The 12,993-nt window shown below is 17.7% G+C and overlaps 4 protein-coding genes across 4 annotated transcripts; all 4 read left to right on the top strand.

Annotated features, from left to right (window-relative positions):
• Positions 1-454: 454 nt before the first annotated feature.
• On the top strand, positions 455-2,158 carry PRELSG_0214300 (vacuolar protein sorting-associated protein VTA1, putative; the record flags this gene model as incomplete). The annotated part of the gene is made up of 7 exons (XM_028679933.1): positions 455-563; positions 727-798; positions 931-1,029; positions 1,144-1,383; positions 1,529-1,663; positions 1,768-1,839; positions 2,088-2,158. 7 exons carry the CDS (start codon positions 455-457, stop codon positions 2,156-2,158), a joined length of 798 nt encoding a protein of 265 aa, XP_028535603.1.
• Positions 2,159-3,287: 1,129 nt separating this feature from the next.
• Positions 3,288-5,117, top strand: PRELSG_0214400 (aspartate--tRNA ligase, putative; the record flags this gene model as incomplete). The annotated part of the gene is made up of 1 exon (XM_028679934.1): positions 3,288-5,117. One exon carries the CDS (start codon positions 3,288-3,290, stop codon positions 5,115-5,117), a length of 1,830 nt encoding a protein of 609 aa, XP_028535604.1.
• A 984-nt stretch (positions 5,118-6,101) lies between these two features.
• On the top strand, positions 6,102-7,547 carry PRELSG_0214500 (conserved Plasmodium protein, unknown function; the record flags this gene model as incomplete). Its single annotated transcript, XM_028679935.1, has 1 exon — positions 6,102-7,547. The coding sequence occupies one exon, from the start codon at positions 6,102-6,104 to the stop codon at positions 7,545-7,547; it is 1,446 nt and encodes a 481-aa protein (XP_028535605.1).
• A 1,363-nt stretch (positions 7,548-8,910) lies between these two features.
• Positions 8,911-12,733, top strand: PMS1 (DNA mismatch repair protein PMS1, putative; the record flags this gene model as incomplete). Its single annotated transcript, XM_028679936.1, has 2 exons — positions 8,911-12,335; positions 12,424-12,733. The coding sequence occupies 2 exons, from the start codon at positions 8,911-8,913 to the stop codon at positions 12,731-12,733; spliced, it is 3,735 nt and encodes a 1,244-aa protein (XP_028535606.1).
• Between the last annotated feature and the right edge of the window lie 260 nt (positions 12,734-12,993).

Genomic DNA, 12,993 nt, shown 5'->3' on the forward strand with positions numbered 1-12,993 from the left:
GTAACTATTGTAAATAGAAATTAATATAAAAATAAAAATTTAAATGAAAAAAATTTTTAACATTATAAAAAAAATATATACATAACTGTTGCTATATTGCTTTAATCTTTATATGTTACTTCCATTTTTTTTTATTCTCAATTTTTTCATTGATTTTTCTTAATATGTAAGATATTTAAAATGTTTAATGATTGCAAAAAAAAAAAAAAGGTAAAAAAATGTCATTAAGAATTTTAAAACATTTATATATAAACTTATTTTTTTATTCATAACTTTTAATTAATACATTTATAAATGTAACAAAATAAAATCTGTACATATAAATGTTTCTATTATTTTAATAGTTTTAGAAAATCTATGAAAAAAGAAAATTATTAGCTTTTAAATCATTTCTTTTTTTTTGTTTTTTTAATAAAAAAGACATTAAAATATATAAAAATAAAGTTGAATAAAAATGGAAAGCAAAGATGAAACACATGTAAAAGAAAATAAAAAAATTAATAAAAAATCTATTTATTTTATAATAAAGAAATCTGAGGAATTAGAGAAAGATCATTTATTAAGTATCTTGGAATATAAAATATAATAAAATGAATTTTAAAACATAAGTTTTAACACTTACAAAAATAAAAATAAAAATTATTATTATAAAGATTAACATACATATATTTTTAATATATTTAGCACTTTAATTGCACTTCTTTTTTTTTTTTTTTATAATTGTAGTATCATTCTTTTGCATTCTATACGTTATAGAACAATTAAATGATTATGTAAAAAACGATTATACTGATATAGGTATTAAAAATTAAAAACATGAATTATTAAAAAGTATATAAATAAATATAGCAATAAAAAGCTTAAATAAACCTTTAGGATAATTATTTTATTATTATACATTGTATTATTTTTTTTTATTTTTTTTTGAAGAAGCAAAAAACATATTAATTAATTGCTTAAATAAGGCAGAAAAAATTAGACCATCTTTTGATTCGTTAGATTATAATGAGCTTTCTAAATTTTGTGAAAGTAAAAATAAATTATATTTTCTAATTTATGAGAAGGAAAATTTATATAATACATAAAACATATTCTATACACATATATACATTTCATTATCTTTTTTTTTTATTAAATTATTAGGATTATTTTTAGGGGCTAATAAAAATGATAGATATGAAGAAATAACAAAAAAAACATTACAAATGTTTTTTACTTCTCAGATATTTTATGAAATATTAAATCATTTCAAAAAATTAAATGATGAAGAAAAAAAAAAATATCTTTATGCAAAATATAAAACAATATATTTAAAAAAATGTTTTGATAATAATATAAAACCAGAACCAGGAACCCCGAAAAATGAAAAAGAAGATATTTCAGGTTATCTATTTAGTTCCTTCTTTGATATTATTTTATTATTTTATATATATATGTATATATATTTATTTATTTATTTTTTTATTTATTTATTTGTTATTATTATTTTTTTTACCATACTATTTATATATATATTTTTAATAAATAGAATTATGTGAAGATATTTCCAAAGATGAAAGAAACTACCAAGAAACAATTAATAATGAAATTTCTTGTGAAGATAATTCAATAAGTAATAATGATTATGACATAGGTTTTCAAGAAAAAAAAGCAAATATATCAGGTTAAAGAAAAAATAATGATATATAATTTTAATAGAATAGGATACAATATTGCATTCATACTTATATATATATATTTATTTTTTTTTTATATATATATTAACAGACGAAAATAAGAAAATATATAACACAATTGATTTTAGTTCAAGTTTAAAACATGCCCAATATGCTGTTAATGGTATAATATATTTTATAATAAAAACATTTATATTATATTTTATTATGTTTTAAAAGACATTAATTTTCATTTTTAATTTTAAACATTGCGTTAAAAAAAAAAAAAATTAAATAAAATAAGTTGAATATTACTATATGATATATTCATATAAGAATAAAGAGAGAATAATTTAAAAAAATTAAAAATATATTAAATTATTTCTTTAATATTAGAAAATTATATATTTCTTTTTTTTATTTTATTTTTAGCATTAATGTTTGAAGATTTAGATACTGCAAAATATCAGTTAAAACTTTCTCTTTCATATTTAGAGAAATAAAATTAAAAAAAATACATATTTTTTGCTATATGGATATCACTTATTAATAATTTAAGGTGTATATAGATTTATTTACATAAATAAAAGGAATTCTGAAAAATTCACAATAATAAAATTGAAAAATAAATGTCCATATAAAATTTTTAAGAAATAATTATATGTATATAATTATATTTTAATCTTTTTTACTTTTTTTTTTTTATTTTTCTATATTTCTTTTTTGTTAAAAATTAAATAGAATAATTTAATTTTTCGTCTCATGAACATAAACATGTACTCTTTCGTTAAACTAAAAAATTAATTTAATAATTATTTTAGCTATGCTTTTTTCTAAAAATAAAAATTTCCATAAAATACAATCAGTTTTCTCTTTTTATTTTTATTAACAAAAAAAACAAAACTATTATGTTGATATTTTAGGAATACAGACAATGTTATAAAAAAATGTAATGAAGATTCAATAATACTTATATTTTATATTAAAAATTGTAAAAATTTTTGTTATTTTTTAATTATATAAAGATTTAGACTATAAAATAAAATATACACATATATATAATAAACAATATAATTATTATTAATAATAATACTATTTTATTTTAATTTTCATATTTGTTTGTACATCAAAATGTGACAAATTAATAAAAATAATAGAACAGATGAGATATATATTAACAAACCATCAATAAAAAAAAAAAAATGAGATAAGTGTTCCAAAAGTAACATTTTTTATAGTATTCATAATATATAGAGAACAAAGAAAAAGAAAAAATATAAATATTTATATTAATACCATAGAAAAATTAATCATGAACTCAACTAATTAAATATATATCATTTTTTTTTTTTAATTGAAGTGATACTATATAAATTTTTTTTTTTTAATTTATTAAATTATTATTATTTACATTTTATTTATTTATTTTTTTTTTTATTAATAATTAAAAAATATAAAATATAGTATATTTCTATCATTATTAAAAAGAAAAATAGAAATATAAAAGTATTACTTGTTTTACATTCAAATAAGAGATAAATAAAGGATAATTCTCTTACTATTAATTTTCTTTTTTTTTAAAAAAATATATATATTTTTTTCTTTACAAATGTAAAAAATATAAATTGTAGCATGCAAAGTTCTTACTATATATTGAATAAATTACTTAATTTAAAATATATATCATCAAAAAAATACAAAGTAAAACATTTTTTTTTCATAAATTATCAAAAAATATATTTTTTAACGAAAAAAATGGAGGATATACCTACTGTTAATATTACTGATGTAAGTGATAAGAAAAAAGAAAAAAAATTAAAAAAGTTAGCAGAAAAAGAGAAAAAACTGGCTAAGAAAGCCGAAAGAGAAAATTTAAAAAATGAAGCAACGAAAATACTAGAATATGTTTGTGAGGATATAAATAAAGATAATTATGGATACCTTAGTGTATCAAATATCAAAGAAAAAGATATTAAATTATATAATTTAGAGGCAATATATAATTTGTTGTTAAATGAAAGTAACAAGGAAATTAAAAGAGAAGATAATAATATAACTTCTACTTCAAATGAAGATAAAGAAAAAAGAAATGAATTAGAATATATTTTACAAAATAATATATGGATAAGAGGAAGAATACATGATATCAGAGGAAAGGGTTCTTTATCTTTTATAATTTTAAGACATAAGATTTACTCACTTCAATGTATTCTAGATATAAAAAATAATAACAATGATAAGAACATGATAAAGTGGGTTAACAATTTATCTTTGGAATCAATAGTCGATATATATGGTAAGTTAATTAAACCGGATATACCAATTGATAGCACAAGTATTAAATATGAAATACATATAGATAAAATTTTCTGTATAAGTAGAACAGTTAAAGAATTACCTTTTTTATTAAAAGATGCCAATATGAAAGAAACGTGTGAAGAATCAACAATAAAAGTTAATCAAGATAATAGACTTAATAACCGATGTTTTGATTTGCGTACTTATGCAAACTTTAGTATTTTTTTTCTTCAATCACAAATATGTCAAATATTTAGAAACTTTTTAGTTCAGAACAATTTTATAGAAATACACACTCCAAAATTATTAGGAGAAAGTAGTGAAGGAGGAGCAAATGCATTTCAAATAAATTATTTTAATCAAAATGGATACTTGGCTCAATCTCCTCAACTGTTTAAGCAAATGTGTATTAACTCAGGATTTGATAGAGTATTTGAAATAGGTCCAGTTTTCAGAGCTGAAAATAGTAATACTTATAGACATTTGTGTGAATATATATCATTAGATGTTGAAATGACATATAAATATGATTATATGGAAAATGTATATTTTTATGATTCTATGTTTAAACATATATTTAAAGAACTAACTACTTTAGAAAAAAATGATATGTTTATTAAATCCATAAAGAATCAATATCCTTCTGAGGATTTTAAATGGTTAGATGTAACACCAATATTTACATATGAAGAAGCAATAAGGTTATTAATAAAACACAACAAATTAAATTTAAAAGAAGAAGAAATTTTAACTTATGACTTAACCACTGATATGGAAAAGGAGTTAGGAAAAATTATTAATGATTCTCATAATACTCATTATTATATAATTATCAATTTTCCCTCTTCATTAAGGCCATTTTATACTATGTACGATGAGAATAATCCTCAAATTTCAAATTCGTATGATTTTTTTATGAGAGGTGAAGAAGTTTTATCTGGGTCTCAGAGAATTAGCGATGTGAAGTTATTATTAAATAATGTAAAATCATTCAATCTAGATCCTCAAAAACTAAATTTCTATATTGAATCCTTTTCTTATTCTTCATATCCTCACTCTGGATGTGGTATAGGTTTAGAAAGAGTTCTCATGCTTTTTCTAGGATTAAATAACATTAGAAAAACTTCATTATTTCCAAGAGATCCAAAAAGGTTAATACCATGAGAAAAAAAAATAAAAATGAATATATTTCATCATTCATTAACATTATATATTTATGAAAAAATATTATATTTATTAAACATTTTAATGTGAAGTTTTTAAAGAATATTTCGATTTACTGATTCTAATGGAAGTTAAAATATTAACAAAACTTTTACTATGATAATTCATTTAAATATTTTTTATATAAAGTACATATATATATGCGCGTTAAAAATGATGCATCTATTTTTTAACACGATAGTATTTTTAATTCACATTATAAGTAGGATATTTGTTACATTAAAAATTAAAAATTTCAATTTACACTTTTCATATGTACAAATAATTTTATTTACTTATAAAATTTTACTTTTTTTTTTTTTTAAATAAGATTGTTGAACAATTATTATAACTTTTCTGAGAATTTTTCTATCTTTAAATAAATTAACTAAAATATATGTCTTCATAAAATATGCAATTTTTTCATATTAATTTATATTATCTCCTGTTTTTTTTATTTTTAATTACCGTTGTTTATTTACTCACAACAAAAATTAGGTGCCTATTTTTTGCAATATTAATTAAATGAGAAAAAAGAAAAGAAAAAAAAAGAAAAAAAAAAATAAATAAAACACTTTTAGTTTATTTTTTTTTTTTCAATTTGCAGATTTTTTTTTTTTTCTTCATTCTTAAAATATGTTCCATTTATACATATTTTCACAATGATTTTTTTTTTTTTTTTTTTCATTTGTCAATGTTTATTTATATTTTAAATAAAACATTTTATAAAAAATTATAAATGATTCAATAATTCCTCTTTTTTTTTTGTGGCCTTATTAAAGGAAAATATATTTTATCATTAATTTTTTTTTTTTTCTTTATATATATTACCTTTTTTATATCCTTAAAAGAGAGAAAAAACAATTTAATTATATATATATATATATATTTATAATATTTTTAAAAAAAGTTAAATATAATGATTAAAAGAAATTGATTTATAATATGAATGAAAACGATAATTTACATATTCAAAATGAAATAAAAGAAGAGACTGTAAGAAATAGTAATAATGGTAAAAATAAAGAGAATAATTTCATTAAAAAACGAAGAGAAAAAGAAATAAATGATATGAATTACGAGCTAAATAATAAGACTATAGAAAATGAAATTTACTCTAGTAATATAAAATTATTTTGTAAATTAAAAAAAAAATATTTACATATTAGAAAAAAGAATAAAATATCACTACAAAGTAAAAAAAGAAAAAGAAAAAAAAAGCATTTATGTAAAACTTTTTTTGATTTAACATCAAAATCATTAATAAATATAACTAATTATGTGAATAAACAATATAATCAAATGAAATATTTTTGTATAAATTCTGCTACCAATATAAAAATTAAGCACTTCATATATATATTAATAATATATATATTGATAAATATAACATTATTCATCTTTTCTACATTTGTATATTTCTTTTTATATTTTTACATAATACCCCAGAATAAATACACATATCCTATTGATTTTTCTTTAGTTAAAAACCCAATTGAAGATTACTTAAAAAATAAAAATAATAGTAACAACAAAGCAAATTTTATGAATGAATCAAAAATTTCTAGTTTGAACAAAAGTGAAGAATTATACCTGAATCATTTAAATTCTATTAAAAGAGAAATTTTAGATAGTATAAATAATAAACATACTCATTGTTTCTCAGAAAAGTTTCCTGAAAATAGCAATTTTCCTTTTTTAAATAAAAATATAAGTTATTCAAATAATGAAAAATTATTTACTTTTGATAATGAAATGGAGCATAAAAATATGCGAAATAACATATTAACAGGATATATAAATTTTCAAAATAATTTAAGTGAAAGTTCATATTTTAATAAACATTTTTTTTATAAATTTTTTATGCCTTTTTTTAAAAATAAAAAAAATATTCTGAAAATAAAAAAAGGTTATAAAATTGATGTTCTTCTGAATTTCTCATATATAAATAACGAATACAACGATAAATTATATTTCATTCAACTAGTAACTGAAATATTTAATAAAAATAATAATATTCTTTTAAGAAAAGAAAAGTTATATATTAATAATAAAAATTATGAGTTTATAAAAAAATTACATTTATTTTTTAATACTCCATTTTATTTTTTTAATGTGCATAATAATCAAACTAAAGAAATACTCTTGGTAAATGACTATGAATATGTTACAGATTTCAGTAAAATTCAAATATATATGAATCCCCCAATTCAAATATATAAAGCATACGTAGTTATATTAGTATATGTTAATTTTATTTATTATTATATGCATAAATACCCATTTTTATTTTTTTATATTTTTGTTTTCATTTTGTCATCATTCCTAATTTTTATCAATACTATCTTTTTTTTTTTTGTCTTATGCTATTATTTCTTGATTAATTATTAAAATAGGAAAAGAAATAAAAAAGATACATTTATAAAATAGAAAAAAAAAGAAAAATAATATAAATTTAAAGAAGTTTTAATGAATAATTAAAGACCTTAATTATATAATAAAACAAAATAAACAAAAAAGTAATATAAAAAAATTGGATAATAGCAATAGTGAATATTAAAAAGAAAATAGAAAAAAAAAGAGAAAATTTAATATAAAAAGTAATATAAAAGAAAAAAGATATGATTATATATATATGCATACATACATATTTAGCATTTTAATAATTTAAAAAGACAATTTTTTTTAAATTTAATTAGATATAAATTCTTTATATTGCTTTTTTTATAAAATTTATTTTTTAAACTTTTTTGAAATAAAATAAACTCAAATAAGTCATGTCTTAATTCTAATTATTTTCTTTTTATAAATTATCATTTGATTTTATTTATATAAATTCTGTTTTTTTAAATAAAATAATTTTTAAAGGCATATTATGTTTTTTTACGATTATTTTTTTAAAAAATAAGTTGCTTAATTTTTTATTTTCTGTATTAAAAATATATCTCTAAAATTTAATAAAAAATTATAATATAGTATGAAAAGTAATTTACTCTCCTGTATTCTGTAATAGCATTTTATTTATTCTTTTATTCTTTTTGATGAATTAAATAATTTGAAAATACGAATTTTTAATTATGAAATAAATTATACTTTCATTTTTTTTTTTAATATAATTTTAAAATAGATAAATGAATGAATAAATAAATACACATATTTATATTGGTATGAGACATTTCTTTTTTTTTTTTAATTATTCCTTTTAAAATAATGAGTATAAAATTGAATCACCTTTTATAAAAAAAAAATTTTCATTGAATGAAGCAATATAAAAATTGTATTTTTTTTTTTTTTTTTATCTATATTTGAATATTATTTTTGAATAAATTTATTTATATAAAATAATTAATTTTATAAACTTATGTAAGCATTTTAATAAAATAATTTGAAAATTTAGATTTAATTTAAAAACTTTAACATAAATTTTTTATTCTGAAAAATATTTATTCTTGGATATACTATGTGTAAATAATTTCAAAAAATATATATTCTTTCATATTTTTAATGTATTTTAATAATTAATTTATATTTTTTTTTTTTTTTTTTTTCTATTCTTAAACAATATGGTGTAATGGAAATTTACTTTATATAATAAATATTGAAATTATTTTTTTATTCTTTAAATGATTTATTATAAAGATAATTTTTAAAATCTTCACTTTTATAATATACAAATGTTTTTATTTTTTTACTTTATTTATTTTTAAAAAAAAAAATTCTTTTTTTTTTTATGTGTATGTATGTAAAAAAATAAATGCAGATAAGAAACATTGGTAAAGAGTCTATTCATGCTATATGTAGTAGTCAAGTAATATTCACATTAAGTAGTGTTGTAAAGGAGTTAGTTGAAAATTCAATTGATGCAGATGCGAATGAAATAAAAATAAAATTAATAGAAAGTGGAATAAAATTAATCGAAGTACATGATAATGGAAAAGGAATAAAAAAAATAAATTTTGAAAATGTTTGTGCTAGACATGCTACATCAAAAATAAGTGAATTTAATGATATTCAGAATTCTTTGAATACTTTGGGTTTTAGAGGTGAAGCATTAAATTCTTTATGCATGTTAAGTGATTTAAATATCACTACTAAAAATGATGAAAGTGAACATGGTTATTTATTAAAATTTGATAAGCTCGGAAAGTTAGTTCATGAAGAGCCAATTGCAAGATTAAGAGGAACAACTGTTAGTTGTGAAAATATCTTTAAAAATATACCTATAAGAAAAAAGGATTTTATAAAAAATATAAAAACGCAATTATCTCAATTGCTGCTTTTGATGCAGCAGTATGCTATTATTTATCATCAAATAAAATTTTCTATTAATAATATTGTTGTAACTAAAGGAGTAACAAAAAATATTAATTTATTAATGACGAATGGAAATGATAACATAATAAAAAACTTCTATTCAATTTTTGGGAAAAGAAATATTGGAAATTTAATGGAATTTAATATTGATTCCGATTGTTGGAAAATAAGAGGATTTATTAGTGATAATAATAGTGGAAGAAGAGATAAAGATTTACAATTTTATTATATGAATAGTAGACCTATACATATATTAAAAAATGTAAATAAAATTATTAATACTATTTTCAGAGAATTTAATAGTAGATTATACCCAATTATCATAATTAATATTTTATCGGATACTAAAAATATAGATATTAATGTTACACCTGATAAAAGAGAAGTTTTTTTTACATTTGAAAATGAAATGTGTGAGCAAATTAAAAATTCTCTAGTGAAGTTACTAACACCTAAAACGAATAATTTAATTGATACACAAATTGGTGATTACTTTTTGAAGAGTAATAATATATTATCTAAAAATAATAATTTAAAAATAGAAAATGATTATGAAAAAGACCTTCATAATTTAAACAAAAGCAATAAAAATAATGATTGCTCAAATAATGAAAGTTGTGATAACATTTATATTAAAAAGGAAAAGGATAACATTAATGATTACGATAATGATGATAATAAAAATGGTAGTTATGACAAAGACAATATCTTAAAAATAGAAGGCAATAATAATATAAAAGTATGTTATAATAATCGAGATAATAATAATTATTATACAAATAATGAATTTCAAAATAATAGTAACAATATTAATGATACGAATTTTGAAAATACGTATAGTTTTTATAAAAATGAAATGAGTTCTGAAGATAAAAATATAGAGAAACAAAGTGTAAATTCTGTTATAAATGAAAATAAAGTTAATGAACACAATTATTCTATGTTTGTAAAAAAAGAGAGAGAAAAACAAGTATTTAAATATGATAACTATGTTACTTCTAAAGAGGAAAATTTTGTTTATGATTCCTTAAATACAAACACAAAAGAAAAATTTGATAATGAAAATGAGGCATGTCCTTATTATTCTGATTATGTTCAATTCAAAAATATAAACAAGGATGATAATATAATATATCACGAAAAGGGAACCACTGATATTCAAATAAATAATAATATAAACACTATAAAAAAATCATTAGAACATAATATGATTAAAAAAGAAAAACCAAAAAACGAATATAAATTAAAAAATGATAAAAATGATAACATATACGAATACAAATTAGAAAATAATGAAAGTGATAATGTGTACGAATATAAATTAAAAAATGATACAAATGATAATATATATGAATACAAATTAGAAAATAATGAAAGTGATAATGTGTACGAATATAAATTAAAAAATAATGAAAAAGAAAATGAAAATATGTATGAATATAAATTAGAAAATTATGTAAACGAAAATACAAATGAAAATAAATTAAAAAATGATGAAAAAGAGAAAGTATATGAATACAAATTAAAAAATGATGATGAAAATATGTATGAATATAAATTGGAAAATAATGAAAAAGAAAATGAAAATATGTATGAATATAAATTAGAAAATTATGTAAACGAAAATACAAATGAAAATAAATTAAAAAATGATGAAAAAGAGAAAGTATATGAATACAAATTAAAAAATGATGATGAAAATATGTATGAATATAAATTGAAAAATAATGAAAATGAAAACACGTATGAATATAAATTTAAAAATATTCAAAATGAGTTTAGCAGTTCACAAGTAAGCGAACATAAAATGAAAATAATAAAGGTAGAACAAGAAAATTCAAATTATGATTATACTGATTATTCTTTTGATGATTTAAAAGAAAATATAAGAAGTAGTTGTATTAAAAGTATTCCTATAGATATCAATATGTATATCAATAGAGAAAAATTGAGAAGTGGCTATGATTATGATCAAATACATTTAATAAATTTAACAAATAGCGAGAAAATTAAAAATATTGTTTTTCATAAAATGAAAGATGAAAGCAAATTAAATAATTATTTATGTTTAACTGATAATGACCAGGAGAATGATTATAAAAACTTATTTAATAGTGATTTAAATATAAAAGAGAGCATCAATACCACTAAGAACAGCAATAATAGTAATAGTGAAGATATCAACTTTAGTAATATTGATGAAAATCAGAAAGACTTATATTTTAAGTCAAATTTATTTGAAAAATTGAAAATATGTGGGCAGTTTAATAGAGGTTTTGTTATATCCAAAATTGACTTAAATTATTTTAAAAATCAATTTAATCAAGAAAATAGTAATTTTTCTGATAATAGTAATAATAAAAATTATAATAAGAATGATTATGCTTTATTTATAATAGATCAACATGCAGCTGATGAAAAATCCAATTTTGAAAAATATAATAAAACTTTTACTATGAAATCTCAAAAATTAATAAGCAAAATTAATTTGCAACTAAGCCCAGCGCAAATACATATTATTCAAAAAAATTTAGAAATATTTTTAGAAAATGGATTTGAAGTAGAAATAGTTGAAGAGTCGATACATAAAAAAAGAAAATTAAATAATATAAACGAAGAAGAAGAAGAAATGCTCATGGAAATAAAAGTATACTTATTATCATTACCAGTTTTTAATGGAAAAATATTAGAAGTCGTAGATTTTATGTCACTTTTGTATCATCTCACTGAGCATCCAGTAACATTTGATAAAAGAAGTTTTGAAATTTTTATAGAAAATAAACATCAATCAAATGGAAAAGTAGATACTTGGTTTAATTATAACTTTCCTAGACCTCAAAAAGTTTGGAGAATTTTAGCATCAAAGTAAGGGAAATATATATATATATATATTATAAAAAAATTTTCATTATTATTTTATTTTATTTTATTTTTTTTAATTTTTTTGTTACAGAGCTTGTAGAAATGCAATAATGGTAGGAAAAACTTTAAATATTTCTGAAATGATAAAAATAAAAAAAAAATTAAGTGTATTAAAGAATCCATGGAATTGTCCTCATGGTAGACCTACTATTAAATATATCATTAATAATGTTGATATAAAAAATTGCTTTAAAAATTACTACTTAAAATTATATGATGAAATTTCAAATTTAATTTTAACAAAAAATTATGAAGCATATAAATATCTTTTTCATAATCATATATTTTTTTTAATTATGTCAACTAAACCATTACTTGGGCCTATATTGAAATTTCAGTAATTGTTATGTAGTTTTTTTAATTTAAAAAAAAAAAAAAAAATTCCTTTTTTTGAAAGTATACTTTTTTTATTTAAAAAATTATTTTATTTTTTCTTTTTAACTTTTTTGTGTGTAATAGTTTTGTATTGCTTATGTATATATATATATATATATATTATTTACTTATTTACTTAATTACATTATGCTTTAAAATGTAAATTCTTATTTTAAAAATTTTTTTTTGTTTTTAATTTCTAATTAACACTCTTCATAAAATATAT

This window comes from Plasmodium relictum, assembly GCF_900005765.1.
Source record: "Plasmodium relictum strain SGS1 genome assembly, chromosome: 2".
Lineage (NCBI taxonomy): Eukaryota > Apicomplexa > Aconoidasida > Haemosporida > Plasmodiidae > Plasmodium > Plasmodium relictum.